Genomic DNA, 19,223 nt, shown 5'->3' with positions numbered 1-19,223 from the left:
AATGCAGTGCTATTTACAGTTGATTACTTTATTCAATTTCTGTACATAATCTACCTAATCTGTATCTAACTACTGTTAGATCTACCTGAAATCTGAAATTACAGTTTATTTAATTTGCATCTATTGTGTTTATTTGTGCTATTGCTTGTAGTTTGATTATTTATTCGGTAACACTTTACAATAAGGTTCATTAGTTAACATTAGTAGGGGTGTTACCCCAGTATCCTGGCCAAATTTGCCCACTGGCCTCTGTCCATCATGGCCTCCTAATCATCCCCGTCTCCTCTCCACCAATAAGCTGATGTGTGGTGGGCGTTCTGGCGCAATATGGCTGCCGTTGCATCATCCAGGTGGATGCTGCACATTGATGGTGGTTGAGGAGATTCTCCCTTCCATATGTAAAGTGCTTTGAGTACCCAGAAAAGCGCTATATAAATGTAACAAATTATTATTATTATTAGTTAACATGAACTAATAATGAACTGCACTTATACAGCATCTTTGTTAATTTCAACATTTACTAATACATTATTGTTAACATTGCTCATGTTAGTTCACAGTGCATTAACTAAACTATGAACAGCTGTATTTTCATTAACTAACGTTAACAAAGATTAGTAAATACAGTAACAAATGTATTGCTCATGGTTAGTTCATGTTTAATGTTTAACTAATGAACCTTATTGTAAAGTGTTACCATTTATTCTGTTTACTTGTCTTTAATAGTGTTTGAAATGTATATTTTACATTTATATTTATATTTATGTAGATTTTTCCCCCATTTGCATTGTTCTTGCATTCCATGTAAAAAGTCTGGAGAGTAAAATAAATAATTTACTAGCCAATGGCAACTCAAGCTTCTGTGTGTCCATAGAGGGTTGCTCTTGTTCAGTCTACTAATTAATTTAATTTAATTTAATTTATATGTCTTCTGAGCTGTTTATAATGAAATCTTATGTTCTGCCATTTGAGCTGATATTTTCCATCTTTTTTTTTCTGCGTGGGAGTGCTCTGTTTTGGAACACTTGATGATTCCCTTAATACGTCCATGTGATATTAAGCACACTGTTCACTTCTCTAAAAGGAAAAACTAATTAGAATTTATTACAACAACTAAAATCAATCATATGTTTCCGATGAAATGTGGAGCTCCAGTTGTGTCTCACATTAATGTGCCTAGCCCAGTCAAGAGGAAGCTATGGGGAATATTAAGATTTATCATGTTAATGATAAGGCTTTGAAACACATACGTCCTCAGAGATCACAGTAGAGCAGTGCAGGAAAAAGATCTAATTAAAACTCATGTGAAGATACCACAACAAAAGCTGAAACCTAAGCCAGAGGAAGGACAGCAGCACATGCGATTAATTTTTTTTTTTTTTTTTTTTTGGTGGTGGGGTGGTCAGGGAAGACCATTTTGTATATATATGGAGCACTAGTTTAATCCATACCTGCAAATACTTTTATTTTTTCAGCAAAATGATGCATTGCTTTCATAACAATCGCCCCCTTTTGATAGTAAAGTAACTTTCTGAGTTTGCATCTAATAAAAATCTTCGTGTTTTTCTCCATATACACTCAAGCCAATGATTATACATTGTCCAAATAAAACTGTCACATCAAATTAAAGGATGAAGAAGATGAATGACTGCAACTGCATAGCACACATTTGACTCAACCATCCGCGAGAGCTGTGTGCAGCGCACCAATACTTTTTTCACCCTTATTCCAAATGTCACCAGCCAATAAAATCATAATGACAGCAATATGAATGTGAACACAAAGGCATTTTTGAATAAACAACCTCTGTCTTCTGTTTGGAAAAAACGAAGCAGAAAAGGAAGGATCACTTTGAAGAGAAGGTTCGTTTAAACCGCAGGACGGGCTGACAAACAGAGCTCTGATATTGTCTAATGTAGCAAAACACAATATTTTGAGATGAACTCCAGAACAAAAACTCTTTTCTCTTTCCCATGAATTCAATGACACCGACTAACTTGACATAAATGCCAAGCTGAAGTCTTAGATGATATACTTATGACCAACAAAATACATTAATTCACTAACATTCCTCTCACAGTGGCCTTTCCGAAGAATTTAGCTATTCAACAGGCAACATTTTCAATTAAAACAAATTAGTTTAGCAATTAAAAAACAATACACAAAGCCAAACAGCAAATCCACATACAAAAATGAAACAAAAAAAAGTACAATAAAAAAACACATCTCTCGATTCTTCCCACAGCGTGCTAGAATAAACTAAAGAAACGAAAAACAGGAAAAAAATTCTTGGAAACAAATGAAAGATGGAATGAACGCAGTCATTTGCTGAAGCGCGGACAAAGCATGCTGGGAGTGAATTGGAAAAACTCACCATGGAGTTTTAATGGAAAAACATCCAGCCCCAAAGAGGTAGGGTCTTCATGAAGGGACAGATACACAGAGATAGATGGGAAAAGCATTATTATTGATTTGACTGGGCAAACAGTTTACCGTTTTATGATACCATAAAATAGTGGATTTTAACATTTTTAACATTTTTAACATTTTTTAACTTCATTGGTGGTATTTAGGATGGACATGGGAGACATGAGGTCAGTTTCTTCCAGTCTGACAGTTCAACAGAAGTTCAATAGTGGTTTAATTGAAGTAAGATGCTGTGAGAGATGTTTTATGCTGAAGGGTTAGTAGAAAGGAGAAGTGGATCCCTGATCTACAGCCAGAGCAATGGATGACCGTAAACATTTTACAGCCAATAGTGTTTCCCAAAAGCAATAAAAAGGACATGAAATCCAACTCTGGCAGAAGTCATCGCACACTCTGCGGCCCTTTGGATGAGTTTACTATTCAGTAGGGGTGAATCACTGTCTGCGAAACAAAACCTCACAGTTTTACATAGACACTGAATCTTTCTCATTGGCAAACTTCTATCATGAAGAATTTTCCAGATCAAACAAATCATGGCGAGAGAGATGAGTGATGGTCAGGCTAAAGTTTAGCTTATAATTGCCATTGTGTTTGACATTCCGAATAATGAATGAATCATATTCGCACACAGGGCTTAAGATACACAAACATCACAGGCCGAGCAAAACAATCAAATCGGCAGGTTGCTTAGTTGCAACTCAAGTGGCGCAGTACAACCCTCGAGTGAGACACTTCAGCTGAATGGACTCAGCAAATTTCCAGCTGTGAAAATGGATGGACACCAATGCTAAATGAATGTGTTTCCAAGGAGATGGAAACATGTTAAACCTGGGTTTGTTTAGAAGCATTGATGATCGGTTTGGCGATTGTGAGATATAAAATGCCTATAAAAGATTACGGGACACATCTGCATTGAAATAAGTAGGACAACACCATACTATCTATCTATCACATGACACGCTGATGCACTTCTAATAAGATCAGACCTGACTGCAAACCATAACAATGACATAAAAACAAGTGAAAAAGCAGATTTCATCCAAATCCGTAGAGAGCTATGAGGGTCTTAATTCATGAGAAATGTTTACAAGGAAAGATGTCTGTTAACAGGAAGCAAGAAGTCACATAATGACAGCCAGTGAGCGTCGAGGGCAACAACCCCACTTCAGCAGAATAATCTTTCACACGTTTATCTCTCTGCTCTCTGTGAGCCTAATGCTGCACTTCCAAAGGCATTAAAATGAGGTGATTTGCGCAAAAGCTTTACGCTGTGACATGTCACATGGCTGGATATTCGAACGGTCATTACGGCACTATGAGACAATGCCCCAAAAGCAGCTCAATTCACGTATTACACTAAGCCTACTACATCTGTAAGGTTAGACCCAGCCATCCAGCAACACACACATTCACACTCTGCTGTATGAGAGAAGAGCACCATCAGTTAATTGTGGAGATTTTGTCACTAATATAAAAAAAGAATACATATTATTTTCCCTCTGAAGTGATATATAATATATTTAATTTTCATTTATATATATATATATTTTAAGGAAAAAGAAAAAAGGAGAGAGTACACCCCCTTTGAAAAGTAACATTTTAAACAATATCTCAATGAACACAAAATTAATTTCCAAAATGTTGACAGGACTAAGTTTTCTATAAATCTGTTTAACTTATAACATGAAAGTAAGGTTAATAATATAACTTAGATTACACATTTTTCAGTTTTACTCAAATTAGGGTGATGCAAAAATGAGTACACCCCACAACAAAAACTACTACATCTAGTACTTTGTATGGCCTCCATGATTTTTAATGACAGCACCAAGTCTTCTAGGCATGGAATGAACAAGTTTATAAAAGGGCTTTTAACACCCTTTTATAGTCAACTGTCTGCTGGACACCTGTGTAATGAATAATTAGACTCACCTGTGGTTGAATTCTTGTTAAATTAGACATTTGTAGTCTAAAATTTAGCTTTGCTCCAGAGACTTTCAGTGGGGTGTACTCATTTTTGCATCACCCTAATTTGAGTAAAGCTGGAAATTTTGTTATATTATTAACCTTACTTTCATGTTATAAGTTAAACAAATGTTATATAAAACTTAGTCTTGTCAACATTTTGGAAATTGTTTTTGTGTCATTGAGATACTGTTTAAAATGTTTCTTTTCAAAGGGGGTGTACTCATTTACGCTGAGCTCTGTGTGTATATATATATATATATATATATATATATATATATATGAGACAATAATCAACATTACAAAATAAGACCATTAATTTCAAATTTCAAATATTTTGCCTATACAATTTTTACATGTGAAAGGTATCTGAAAAGGAAAAAGTCAATGAGACTTTTATGAGATTGGGTTTTTTATAAATACTATGTCAGTATAAACCTACAAATATATTATGGTATTGGTTGCTTGTTGAGCATAACATAAATGGTTAAACTGTGTAAATATCAAATAGAACTGAAACAGGAATTTGCATGGGACTAAAACATCCTCAAGCCCACGCTGTAATACTATTTGCTGTTATAGTCAGTGTTTAAAAAACAGGAATAAGACACCAAAGCAGTGACAAGTCGGTCATGACCGAAACACCACCAGCATCGGTGGGATTGACGTCTTTTTAGCACCTTCTCTACAGTCTTACTATACAAATATGCGGGTAAACATGGTCTAAAAATGGTACTGAGCTGGCTGATGAAGGAGGAGGAGGAAGTAAAGAACAAAAGGAGGTTACTCAGTAGAAAGGTTACTCATCACTTAACAGACACATGAAAAGGGGGCGATGAAGTCATCAGTGTTGATATCAGACCTCACTGCGCTGGCTGATTTGACAGCTGAAATCAGGAGAACAGCTGAAGTGGTTCACAGAAAAAGAAGGTCACACAGTGACACAGCTCCTGGAATGGCAAAGTACATTAACACAGTGCAAGACTCACACTGCCATCTCATCCAGACACTTCTCGCGCTTACAAAATGAGTGTTTTTTTAGCGAGTAAAGTATTAGTTGAAAGTTAATACTGAACTACGCTGGAATAAAAGATCTAAAAGTCAGTAGTTAGAACTGTGGCCTACATGTTCCAGACATGGTGCTTATGTGAAAGTCATGAGGTTTGAATCAGAATCAGTCATGTCCCAGCACCATTTGTTCTTTCTTGTGTACAGGCTGAAAAATCAAACTTGATTAGCAGCATAGACATTAAAAATCATCATCAAGGCAAAAAAGCATTAAGGCACTGAAGTTTTATATTAAAGTATTTAACATAAAAAAAAAAGGTCTGAAACGCTCAAAGCAAGCATGTCGCAAGTACACAAGAATGAGATTTTGCAGTCTGAACAAAGAACTCAGTTCTTTTAAGTGAATCAAAAACAGTGTTGTTATTGTTAACAAACTAGTAAAAATCATTTTCGTTCACTGAAATAAATCTGAAAATAAAACAGGGTATTTGCAGGGTTTTTAAGACCTGCACAGATGAAATGAAAGCGGTATGAGCAGGGTAGAGCATTGTCTATAATATGGTAACATACGAAATGACTCTATAAACTACAATTTAAACAAGTAACGTTTCATAAAATGATAAACCTCACATTTTTTTTAGCCTTTACACCATTTTTTAAGAAAAAGGATTAGTCAAAATTATAAATGATTATATTTATATTCTGATGACTATATTTGATTATGTGCACATTTGCTTATTTTCGATCCATGGGTTAACAATTTGTGTATGCTGCGTGAAAATATGGGTAGATTTTTGCAGTTGTGAAAAATAGCAGACGCGATGAATAAAAAGTATATTCACTCTCTGCCAGTAGGTGGCGCTTATGGCTAAGCACTGTATACAACTGTATGTATATATCATAGACTGTAAAAGGTATATATGCGTTACGCCTGTATACAATGCATCTGTGCTTATTAGAAGGGCGATTTTCTCTGAAAGGTGACGAGTTTGCAGGTGATATAAACACCATAAGGTAAACAATGTCATAATTCATCAACAGTAGATCTTAAGCAATCACCAATAGCTTGGCGTAAACCTGTGGTATTCATTGATTGCGAACTGCTCTGACAGCATGAACCAGTAGAACAGCGGCATGTATTTACTATGTAACTTGTAGCGCTCACATTTATTTAAACCATTACCTTTTGAAGTTTAAAAATCAAACACATTAAGCAATGTCGCTATACCTGTTTTTCTATCCCCCCAATCTTGAAATGATAATTAAGACTTTTTTTATATCATATAAGATAAGATATTTAAGACTTAAGACTTTAAGGCCTTAAATTCGCTAAAACTGAATTTAAGACTTTTTAAGGGCCTGTGGGGACAATGTAAAATAAATATTAGAGGGAAAAACGAAAGATTTAAAATTAGAAATGTTGCCTTGCCAAATAATTTAAAAGTATTATACGACTAAAACTGAAATCAAATAAATATAATAAAATAAATGTTTATATATATATATATATATATATATATATATATATATATATATTAGGCCTGTCACAATAACTACTTTTTGTTGTGCGATATATTGCCCCAGAAATAATTGCGATATGCGATATTATTGTCATTTTAAGACCATTTTATGCCACTGAATATATAATCATAATATAACAGCATAATAATGCAAGTAGGCCTACACACTTTCAAATGACAATGAACGCGTCCTGTGTGAAACTAGCTGTGAGCGTGCACCATTTCGCGCTGTCATATTTATATTTGCACCAGTGGATTGCGGAAACTGAGTGCATTTGCACTTATTCTTCCAAACTGTCTGTAGTTGTCAGGAAAACACTATAACGACTCGAATGGTGCCACCTGTCAATGTCAGCTCTGTGTATGAAGGAGCTGCCTGAACCCCGCTTTCACCTCGGAAAGCACACGAGATTGACAGAGGCAGCACGATCGGCAAAATGTCGGTGACATAATGGGCAATATATCGCGTCACCAAAAATTATCGAGGTCATGTCCATATATCGTGTTGTGCCTAATATATATATATATATATATATATAACAGAACCAGTCCAAACCCTTGTATATACCCTGTATAATTTACAGCATTAACAGAGAGAGAATTTCTTACATATGTGAGAAAAATGGACATTTTACCTGAAATGTACTCAAATGAATTGGAATCGAAACTGTTTTGGAAAGTTCCTAACACCACTTCCTCTAAAAGGCCCTGAAATCAACGCTGATTAATCACCCAATATCGCTCACTTGAAGATAAAGGATTAGTTCACTTCAGAATTCAAATTTCCTGATAATTTACTCACCCCCATGTCATCCAAGATGTTTATGTCTTTCTTTCTTCAGTGGAAAAGAAATTAAGGCTTTTGAGGAAAACATTCCAGGATTTTTCTCCATATAGTGGACTTCACCGGGGTACAACGGGTTGAAGGTCCAAACTGCAGTTTCAATGCACCTTCAAAGGGCTCTACACGATCCCAGCTGAGGAATAATGGTCTTGTCTAGTGAAACGATCTGTCATTTTCTAAAAAAAAAAAAAAAAAAAAAAAAAAAAAAAAATCGCCCTACCGCGGTACTTCCGCCTATATCATGCGTGACCTTTCCAACGTGATTACAAAATGCGTGGCGCATCGCAGGGCTAGTGCAAGACGACCATTTGTGGTTAAAAAGTATATACATTTTTATTTTATTTTAGAAAATGACTGATCGTTTCGCTAGATAAGACCCTTATTCCTTGTCTGGGATCATGAAGCTGCATTGAAACTTCAATTTGGACCTTTAACCCATTGTACCCCGGTGAAGTCCACTATATGAAGAAAAATCCTGGAATGTTTTCCTTAATTTCCTTCCGACTGAAGAAAGAAAGACATAAACATCTTGGATGACATGGGGGTAAGTAAATTATCAAGAAATTTTAATTCTGAAGTGAACTAATCCTTTAAGACATTTGCGGCAAGGATTGTTTCAACCCGCTTTCCTCCCACACCAGCCTGCTTGATTCAGCCACAACACTAAATGTCCAGTTGCATTATTACAGAGACCGTGTCTGTAAGGAGGACAATCTCCCATGTGGTGGCCAAGTCATTTGCTATTCACCAGCCACAGCTCTGAGTGCTACACATCTGAGTGTAGGGTTTTTTGGGCATGTTGATGGGCAAGGAGAATATGAGCAGAGACAGGTGAGTACAGCTGACTGACTGACATATACGTAGACGCACAACACGGTTCAGCACAACATAGGACGTCTCTTGTCTGCCGCCACATATGCTAGCCTCAGCTAAGGAGAGAAAGACAAAGGATGAAAAGGGACTGGGCACCACTCTGACATCTACCCTGTCACAATGTACAGCCTCGGACTCAGCATGTCTGTAGAAAAGGCAGTTTAAATGGGGACTAAGAGCATATAAGGTCCCCAAAGCAAGAAACTAAACCATACGCAAAGCTGAATTATTCAAACTTCAAACTAATGCACTCTTGACGACTCTTCAATTCAAAACTAGATGAGTGAGAGCGCTTAAAACAACCTCAGCGCAAAGTGTTCTGCATGACAATGAGCTTCAGGGCCTTGTATAAATCTGCCTATTTAAAGTTGACCCAATGTGCCACTGTTTCGTTAGCGAATTTCCCATTCAAACTTTGCATTTAAATAAAAATAAACAATTGGAATAAGCCATAATTATGTTTAGTCAGTATGTAAATGCACACTGCAGTCATTGATATGGCAACCAGTCTTTACCGGCGTGTTCATGTTACATGGAGAGCAACCGCATGCTACGTCCAGTGATTGTAATACATCTGGCTTAGGAACTAACGATCTACTACAGCAAAGATCCATATGTGGGAGAATGCAGGTTTGCATGTTTGTGTAAATTCAGGCAATCCTCTGGCAAATGACGGTTTGATGACACTTAAGAGTACATGCAAACTCATGCTATGTTTCAAATCCCCAACACAGTTCTTACAAGTGAGAAATGCTATCGCCAGCAATGGCTGTAGCATCAATGATCTTTACATATCCAGTGACTTACAATTATATTCTGTTAACGTGCTTGAGAATTGACAATGTAGCCTGGTCTGCAACATAAGCTAACTGTGTAAAGTTGCCATTTATAACCCATAACATAACAGATGACACAAATAGGTTTTAAAATATTCCCTGGCTGTATTAAGTACCTTGTGCCTTAAAGGGTTAGTTCACCCAAAAATGAAAATTCTGTCATTAATCAGTGATTTGGATTGGTGTCAAACTGCCAGACTGCTGAAATCACGTGACTTTGGCGCTCCGAACCACTGATTCGAAACAAAAGATTCGAAGCAGTGTTTTGAAATCGCCCATCAGTAGATATTGTTGAAAAGTCGTTATTTTGTTTTTTTGGCGCACAAAAAGTATTCTCATCAATTTATAATATTAAGATTGAACCACTGTAGTCACATGAACTGTTTTAAATATGTTTTTAGTACCTTTTTGGTCATCTGAAAGTGTAAATTAACTTGCTGGCAACAGAGGCCTCACTGAGCCATCGGATTTCATCAAAAATATGTTAATTTGTGTTCCGAAGATGAACGAAGGTCTTACGGGTGTGGAACGACATGAGGGTGAGTACTTCATTTTTGGGTGAACTAACCCTTTAATATGGCAACATAATTTCTTTTAAGAGCTCTTCTTGATTGAAAGTCACAACACACCAAATGGCAAAGATAATAGGTGATTGTAACCAAAAGCAAGTAGCAGATTATCTACCCAGTCAGAATACAGCCTTTCCAGTTCCTGACCTCAAGTATCAATTATAATTCTAAAATTAACAATAATAAATCATGGTTAGTTAAGTAATATAAGATTAAAATATCTATACCCAACACCTTTAAGTGCTAAATAGTGTGCAGAAACCCACCCAGTGCGCTTGGTGATGGTGCCCAAGGTCATCGGTTGCTTGATCTGAGCCAATGGTAGCACGACCGTCAAACTGGGTAATGGAGACAGGCGTGGGTTACCCATGTTGTTGTTGGTGAAGTTGTTATAGGATTCTTGACTGGTGAGTTTGGCTGTGAAAGAAAAGGAAAAAAGAAATGTGAGTTTGTATTTAAATTATAATTCTATAATACTATAGTTCAAATACATAATACACTAAGGCCTGGTTTCACAGACAGGGCTTAGCCTAAGCCAGGATTAAGCCTTATTTCAATTAGGATATTTAAGTAGCTTTTATAAACATTCACTAGAAAAAAACATTACTGGTGTGCATCTTGAGATAAAACAATGACATACTTTAAGATCTGTCAGTACATGTTGCTTTCAGTTAAAACAGCTCATACATGCATTTTAGTCTAGGACTAGCTTAAGCCTTGTCTGTGAAACCGGGGGTAAGATTTATTAAAAAAAAAAAAAAAAAAAAAAAAAAAAAAATAGTTTTATTCAGCAAGGATGCATTAAATTGATCAAAAGATACAGTAAAAACATTTATATTCCTACACAAGAGTTCTATTTCAAATAAAAGCTGTTCTCAGACTCCTGGGGAAAGAAATACACATAAAAATAGTATATAATAATATTAGCAGTACAGTTTTCAACACTGATAATAATAATAATAATAAAAAAAAAAAAATCTTTCTTGAGCACCAAACCAGCATACAAGAATGATTTCTGAAGGATCAGGTGACACTAAAGACTAGAGTAATGGAGAATAATGAGAATAATGAATAATGGCTGCTGAACATTCAGCTTTGTCAAATATAAAATATATTAGAAGTTATTTAAACTGTAATAATATTTCACAATATTACCTTTCTAACTGTATTTTTGATCAAATAAATGCGACCTTGGTGATCATAAGTGACTTCTTTAAAAAAACATTAAATTTTAAGTTCACCCAAAAATGAAAATTCTGTCATCATTTACTCACCCTCAAGTTGTTCCAAACCTGTATGAATGTCTTCATTGTGCTGAACACAAAAGAAGATAGAATTTTAGAAATGATGACAAAATTTTAATTTTTGGGTGAACTACTCTTATGTATAAGAAGAGTTTATAAAAAAAAAAAAAAAAATGCTGAATGTTCAAAACAGCATTCCAGTTGTGCTAAAATACACAATTAATTCATAATAGAGCATGTTCTCTCAGGGAAACAAACATAACAGATAAAAGGTTTCTACAGCTCTCCCCTTAATTATCCACAGTTTTCATTTGTTTTTGTGTTGCTTTTCAATCCAAATGATACAGGCATCAATTTGATCCACGCTTCCACACCACAAAAACAAACCTATTTAGTGCACATGTACGCTGCACAAATATTCCGCACAAATTTGCTTCTTTTCGTTTTTTATATTTTCCCTTTCAACACATAATATTTTGGACCAGCCCAATAATCTCAGCGAAGATTTTCCTTGCTTTCATTGTAATATCTCCAGGAAGAGGGTATTCAGGGGCTCAGAGAAATACCTGAGACACAAAACAATGATTATCTGAGGGCAAAAGCGCTGAGAGCGGCCGTGCCACAGTGTTGGAGGGGTTTTAGATCATTAGCCAGCCTCTCTGTCTCTCTAATACCCAGAAATGTTGTCTTTGTGCTTAACCAAAGAGAGACCATTTAGGCCTCATGGCCCTCGATAAAGGTCTGCTTTGGCTGGAGACATTACACAAACCCCTGCGCCATTCCACACAGGGCCCGGATCTCAAGGGCCCTTCACATTTCAAAACCACTACACCCCAAGCGCAGCCACCTTTTGTGCGCAAGAGCAGCAGAAAAGAAAAGGAATTTGAACAGGAAGCAGCCTGAAAACCCATAATGGTGCTTCTGATGGACAAAGACGAGGAGTAGAGGAAGAAAAATCTTAATGAATTTAGCATCTTTCCATGAAGGACACACTCAGTCTCTGCAAACTTTTTAACCCCCACTAAATCAAAACCCAACTCGCCCGTGGACAAGCACGCAAACAGCGTCACGGCGGCAAAGCTTAAGCCCTCAAAAAAGCAGACGCCTCGCACGAGATGATGTGAAACTCAGCCACCGAATGACGTAAACCCGAGTGTGGCAGGTTTGGCCGGAACCCTCAAGAATGGCACGTCCGAGAGAGGCAAGGCGCCTGGCTAGTCAAAACGATACTGCTTATGGAGTTGTCATTTGATTAATGACTCATGTGTGATGGCCTGCGCAGTGATACATGACAAGCCAATGGAAAGGAGATCCATCAATGCAAATCCACAGCCATCGCAGGCCTAATTCCAAGAGGCCGGCCGGGTCACCCTCTGTCACCTGACCCTTCTGTTCAAGCTCACTCCGCTCCATTTGCATTTTCTTCTAATGGCACAGACCTGGCCGCCCTGTCACTGATATCTTGTTTTTCTCCCCCAAGCTGTTCTATTTGCATCTAATAAAGCAATGAACACAAGCGATCCATCTAAACTGGCGCTTTCCATTCGTTATTTGGTTGATCTGCACACAAAAAGCTAAAAACAACAACAACATTCCTACGCAAACATCATCCCATTTTAATCGCATCAACACCGGAGTGAATTAAAAAAAACACAACCTCGATGGGCGGACAATCCTGGGGACAAAATATCGCACGCCGTTCCAAAGTGTCAGCCATTGAGAAATCGCTGGGCTTTAGAAGCATCTGCGGAAGATCTGAATTCCTAGAAAAAAGTCATACTCTCTCGGTTTGGGAATACTTTGATATATTCTGTTTCACCCATTCATGTCTTTCGCGCTCGTCCAGGTTTCCCAGACATGCTCCTGTAAGAGCGTAGTTCACAGAAGGTAGGGATTAGGACGGGAGGGGAGGAGGGGAAAAAAAGAGGGATGAGTGGAGAGGAAAAGGAACAATGGCGGTACCGCCGCACTCAGGGGGACGGCGCTGTCATGTCAAGTCTGCCTGTGCCAATTCCCAGAGCTATCATTATTAAAATACACACTTTCAAAGGAGGAGTACTACAAGTGGAAGAGGGAGGGGAAAAAAAAAAAAAAAGTAAGTAAAAGGAGAGGCCAGAAAGTGCCGGATAAAAGCAATCCCGGTGGACAAAGTGAAAACAAATTAAAAGAACCATTATAAAACACAGATGCTGCAAAGAAAATAAACTTCACAAGATTTACTGTTTTCAGAAGAAATCAGACATTGGTGGAAAAGCCATTTCTGGTTGCCTCTGCTTTTACAGTATCTGCTCGCTTCTATTTTCAGGCTTGCAGTGGGGTCAAGCCAGCCTATGTGAAAATGGCCAACTGCCAGTCTTTTCCCCAACCGCCAGTGAATGAGAGTGCTTTTAAAGTGACAGCGGAGCTTTTTTATTCCCTGCAAAGTTTTTGGGTTGTACGGCATCCGCTTTAATGAGCAGAAACATTATATGAAACTTCCTGACTATTACCAGACATTGCGCCGTACAAGTATTTTCACCGTAAGACTTCAAACTGCATTATAAAATGAACGCTTTCCGTTCCCCCTCATTCCATGTGCTGATTTCACTGCTGAATTCACCGTATGATTACCAGCCATTACATCATGACAAAAATTATTCACTGCTGTATAATAGCAATATACGCATTTATCAAAGAAAAAGCGAAAGCATTCAAGTGCGTAATTTATAAAACAAACTACATCCGAACGAGGCTGTCTGAAATCAGATCCAATAGTTTACAACATGTCAGCATTTACAGCTCATCAGAGGAGCACCTTGGTGACAGTGGGAATCTACACTCTTCTGTGGCTCAGATAACAGCCTTACTGAAACCATATGTGAGCGAGTTTGTTTGCAAGGCAATGTGTGTGTGCGTGAGGATGTTTCACCTCAGACGAGCAGACTTTGCAAACGGTGCATGAGAAGATGAACAGGAAGGCATCCGCAGACTCAATCAATGCACCTCGGCATGTGGCTCTGATCAGGAGCACGTAATCTGATCATGTCAATTTACTTATGGGTAAGTGGGAACCGTATTCTCTCCTCCCAGTCATGAACGCTGCAGTGTCATTTCAAACATGTCTAAATGAAACCCTATGCTGGTCTGTCAGAGAGAGGAAAAAAAGAATAGTTTCAGTGAATAAGTTCAATTCAAAGCGGCAGGATGTCAATCAACTCGCTGCCTGATAGGGCCGTAACAGCTATAGACAGTGAGGGGTCACATTATTTCCAGTATTCAGATTGGTGGTTGACGAATATGGTTACAATTCTAAAATTATTACATTTTGTGCTGCTCAATCTTGAAAATGTGGATACATCCGTGATAAGAATTTGTAATCAGTCATAAGAATAACTGTGAAATTCAAAATATCAAAAAAAGCAAAGAAATCTTACAGGTTGGCTATATAAAGCCTGTAAATAATGAAGGTAACCCTGTTCCTGTGTGCATAAGAGGTAACCCAAATACTACACAGAGAAACTGATTTATAATTAATGATCATTTTAATATTAATAAAAACTACACTACATTCATACATTGTGTATTGTGAATTTTTGGGTATAATGTCACAGTTTACTTTATTTTGCTATCCTCACTTACATAAATGAACTATAGTGTCCTGCACCCACTAGTAAAAATATATCAAAAATATCAAAAACGTCTTAATAATTTTTGGTTTGACTGTGTGTATGTGTGTGTGTGTGTGTGTGTGTGTATATTATAAACATTTTAAAAATTAAATATAATTACTATTCAAGCTATTTAATTCAAAATAAAAAAGAGCAGCACAGTCCCACGCTGCAACAGCTGAAAAGGAAATATAGCAGAATTTCCTGTTTCTTGCGCCTGTGCCATAAATGTGTTAAACAGCACTGACAAATGATGTTTCCTTTAATAAATATTTTTAAAATTTGTTCTAGCCTAGAAATGTCAATAATCAAAATTTCTTAGAACTCAAAAGCTCTATTACATTTCCAAGCGAACACAAAAACGGTATCTTACCCTGCCTAGACCAAGCACTATGTTTAAACTCATTAATGTAATTAAAATATCTTGTATCAAACCACAATATCAACCCTGCAGAATTGCTAAAGTTCATAATTACATCCAAAATTACAAACTAAAGGTGGTTTTGACTGGTAGAACCCTGAAAAGAGTCTGAATGAAATATAAAAGTATCGACAATAAGAAATTAAAAACCAGACATTTCATCATTATTGGTCTTGATTTGACAATATGGCAAAAACACGCATATCCAACAGCTGTTTTAGCCACAAAACAGGCAATCTAATCCATGTATTTGCTTATCATAAAATTATATTGTGCAAACACAAACATATCAGTGTTTTCATTTCCTCAGTGCAATTTGTGGTTTCGGTCTAAGTTACACATAAAAAAAAAAAATATTTAGTCCATGTAAAAGTATTCAACCACCAAAGCTTTTAAATAACATCTTACATCTTAAAGGCACAATACAATACTATATAAATAATATATATATATATATATATATATATATATATATATATATATAAAAACACACACACACACACACAATGCGTGTATATTTTGATTACACATTATTGATTAAAAAAAATATTTCACTATATATATATATATTTCACTATATATATATATATATATATATATATATATATATATATATATATACACACAGTCAAACCAAAATGTATTCAGACATCTTGAACATTTCATTCATTAATACAGTTTATTCACTAGTTTAAAAAAATGGTAATAAAATATGACAAGATCTCAGAGTTGAACTGTGTCAGAAAAAATTAATCTTAATTATGTCAGATAACACTTAAGCAAAACATAGTCAGGTCAAAGTGTCTGAACAATTTTACTGGTAGTCCACTGTATGAAGAATTTTTAGGTATAATATGTCACAGTTTACTTTATTTTGCTATCCACACTTACATAAATCATAAATGAACTATAGTGTCCTGCACCCACTAGTAAAATATATCAAAAATATCTGAATAATTTTTGGTTTGACTGTATGTAAATATATATATATATATATATATATATATATATACACACTAATTCTGAACTAATATTTCAAAGAATCATATCAGACTTGCTGACAGAAAGAGGAGGAATGCTGCACTGCATCATGGTACAGAGAAACTTTCACTGTGGGACAGTGCAGGGTCTCAGGTCATGAGAAGTGTCAAAATCACATTTCCTCACAGTGGGAAAGGGCAGCATATCATCATGGCTCACTATGCCTGATAAAGACACACCAGCCCACAAGAAAAGTTTTCGCATGAGAGCGAGACCTACAAAAAAAAACATACCAGGCCACCCAGGCCAAACAACAGCACAGTCTCAATGAGATGTTTACAATCGTCGTGCCAGGGGAAAGACAATGCTACTAAAAGAAACTGTAAAAAAAAAAATTAGGAAAAGGTTTTCTTAAAAAATTATGTTTAACATCAACATCAAGCATTACAATTGTCCAGTGAAATGGAAAAAATATTATCATCATTGTTGTAATCAATAGAAATGATAATTAGGCAAAACTACTTATCAAATAAGACCAAACAATAAATATCTATGACAATAAAACAGTAAAACTGTTTAAAACTGCATAACATTTTCTGATAAAAAAAAAAGTAAAAAAGTACCCCCCCGCCCCCCACCAAAAAAAAAACAACAGTAAAGATACATAGAATATTTCAAAATATATTTTACAAAAATAATATATATATATATATTATTTTAAACCAATGAAAGCATGATAGACTGACAAATGTGAAATTAAAATATTTTATTTTCACAAAAAAAAAAAAAAAAAAAAAAAAAAAACAATTATTGTGAAAAATCTTTTAAAAGACAAACAATACAAATCTATAGCAAATCATTTATCTTTAAGGCAGAATTTGGAAAGGAAGCATTGCTGTTTGCTTTTAAGAGGAGGCCATTCATAAAATTCAGGACAAATTACAGAGTAACTCCAGCCCTTTTGCTGGATTAGATTCATATCAAGACAAAACGTAGTGGCATGATTCAGGCCTAAGTATTTTTCCTCTCTCTGCCAATGGAGTGAAATAAGGTCCTTCATTTGAAACTGGCCTGTTAACAAAAAGCTGAGAGCACAGCACCACAGAGAGGCCTGCACTGGTACTGCACCCAGCAATAGGACAAGACTTTGTAACCAGAGTAATAAATCTTTAGGATAGAGAGTCTAAATGAGACTGTACATGATGCAGAGTTGTGGTATGTTAAAACAAGAGTGGTGCTTTGATGCTTAGGCTGATTGCATGACTGTTGTTTTGTGAGCGGAGGAGCTGAGCTTTATCTTTAAGAGTCAGAGAGCCACAGTGAAGCTGTGATGGAATTTAAGAGTGTGTGTGTGTGTGTGTGTGTGTGTGTGTGTGTGTCACAAACAAGGGAGGCGGCAGTTTGTGATTACAGAGAGTGTTTGCTGGCCCTGCCCGTACAGATCGGATCAGCTCATCTGGCTGCATGTCCGACAGATACACACACACACACACACGCACACACACACACAGAGAGAGAGAGAGAATAAACAGTAGAGATCTGATGATTGTAAATGATTCAGCACAGGACTCAGTGAGTGTGACACACACTTTACCGACACGAAAGCAAGACTTCTACTCGGGTCTAAAGGCACTACGGCCCTAACAACAAACATTAAATAGATGATGAAAGACTGTTTAGTCCCATATTTGGTTTGGATATTATACACATGTATACTGCTCTGAGACCACCAAAAGAAAACTATATTTCACTACAAATTATATTATTACATTTGAGTGAAAAGTTAAATAATTTAATACATATTATTAACTGCAAAATATACTACTGTTCAGGTTCAAAAATACAGTAATATTGTGAAATAGTATTACAATTTCAAATAACTGTTTTCTATTTTACTATATTTTATTTTTAAAACATATTGCTTAACATTTTTGTGGAAACAGTGACTTTTTATGATTCTTTCTGAATAGAAAGTTTGAAATAGAAAACTTTTGTAACAATTCAAACATCTTTACTGTCACTTTTGATCAATTTAAAGCGTCCTTGTTGAATAAAAGTATTCATTTCTTAAAATAAATAAATAAATAAATAAATCTTGCTGACCCCATACTTTGGAACGGTAGTGTATATATTATAAAACACAAGTGAAAAGAAAAATTAACATTCATTTTTAAGAGTTTACCTGAATTTCATGCAGATTTGATCTGTCAACTTTACAACCAGTGTCTCTTTTTAAAACATTTTGCTCTAAACAACACTGTGTCATCAGTTTGGCAAAAGCATCCATGTCTGCCTGTTTTTGCTATAAGAAGAGGATTGGTGTAAACAGGCCTAGTTACTGATAAAACAAGCCTGAAACCCAAACAGGCCGTATGCTGACTTTAAATGGCTCAAAGGAAGTGTCCCGTTATCCCTAACTCAATAACAGCGAATTAACAGCTTCCTGTTGCACCTTGTTTTTCCTTTCAAAATAGTCAATGAACATAGACGAAGGAGGAGACCACCAAGTTTTGTAAAACTGACACTAAATTTCCTGTAATCGCAAAGCTAATGGTGACCTCAGTCCAGACGGCTCTTTCAATCCCATTCCTTACAACCTTGTGCATGGCCGGCACAGAGCTTAACCGCTGCAAAGCATGGCTACCAAAGCACATGTGATTGTCCCCTAAACAGTCCAACAACAGTTATACTTTAAAAAGCATTTTCTTTTGGCATTTGTTCATGTATAGGTAGTTTAGAGACAGACGGACAAAACAACTTAGCAAAAAGCACCACCTAAACAAATGAATTAACTCTCTGTTAGCACTAAACAAAGAAGGACTTGTTGAATTATCTGACAATGCCATGAACCTAAGGCGAGAGGGATGTGGCTCCTAAAATAGACTGAA

At 36.2% G+C, this 19,223-nt stretch overlaps 1 protein-coding gene across 10 annotated transcripts in view; it reads right to left on the bottom strand.

Moving 5' to 3' along the window:
• The window catches only part of bcas3 (BCAS3 microtubule associated cell migration factor), a 261,158-nt gene that overhangs the window by 173,252 nt on the left and 68,683 nt on the right, over nucleotides 1-19,223 (bottom strand). For 7 of the 10 annotated variants that reach the window (XM_051863582.1, XM_051863581.1, XM_051863579.1 and 4 more), the window contains exons 16-17: nucleotides 10,309-10,459; nucleotides 2,375-2,419 (exon numbers count right to left, since the gene is read on the bottom strand). In XM_051863582.1, coding sequence (XP_051719542.1) covers nucleotides 2,375-2,419; nucleotides 10,309-10,459 — 196 coding nt within the window. The remainder of the gene's footprint in view (nucleotides 1-2,374; nucleotides 2,420-10,308; nucleotides 10,460-19,223) is intronic. The other 3 variants (XM_051863583.1, XM_051863587.1, XM_051863586.1) reach the window with 1 other exon arrangement.

This window comes from Ctenopharyngodon idella, chromosome 15 (genome assembly GCF_019924925.1).
Source record: "Ctenopharyngodon idella isolate HZGC_01 chromosome 15, HZGC01, whole genome shotgun sequence".
Classification (NCBI taxonomy): Eukaryota; Metazoa; Chordata; class Actinopteri; order Cypriniformes; family Xenocyprididae; genus Ctenopharyngodon; species Ctenopharyngodon idella.
Note: the sequence above shows the minus strand (reverse complement) of the source record. Positions and strands in the feature narration are given on the sequence as shown.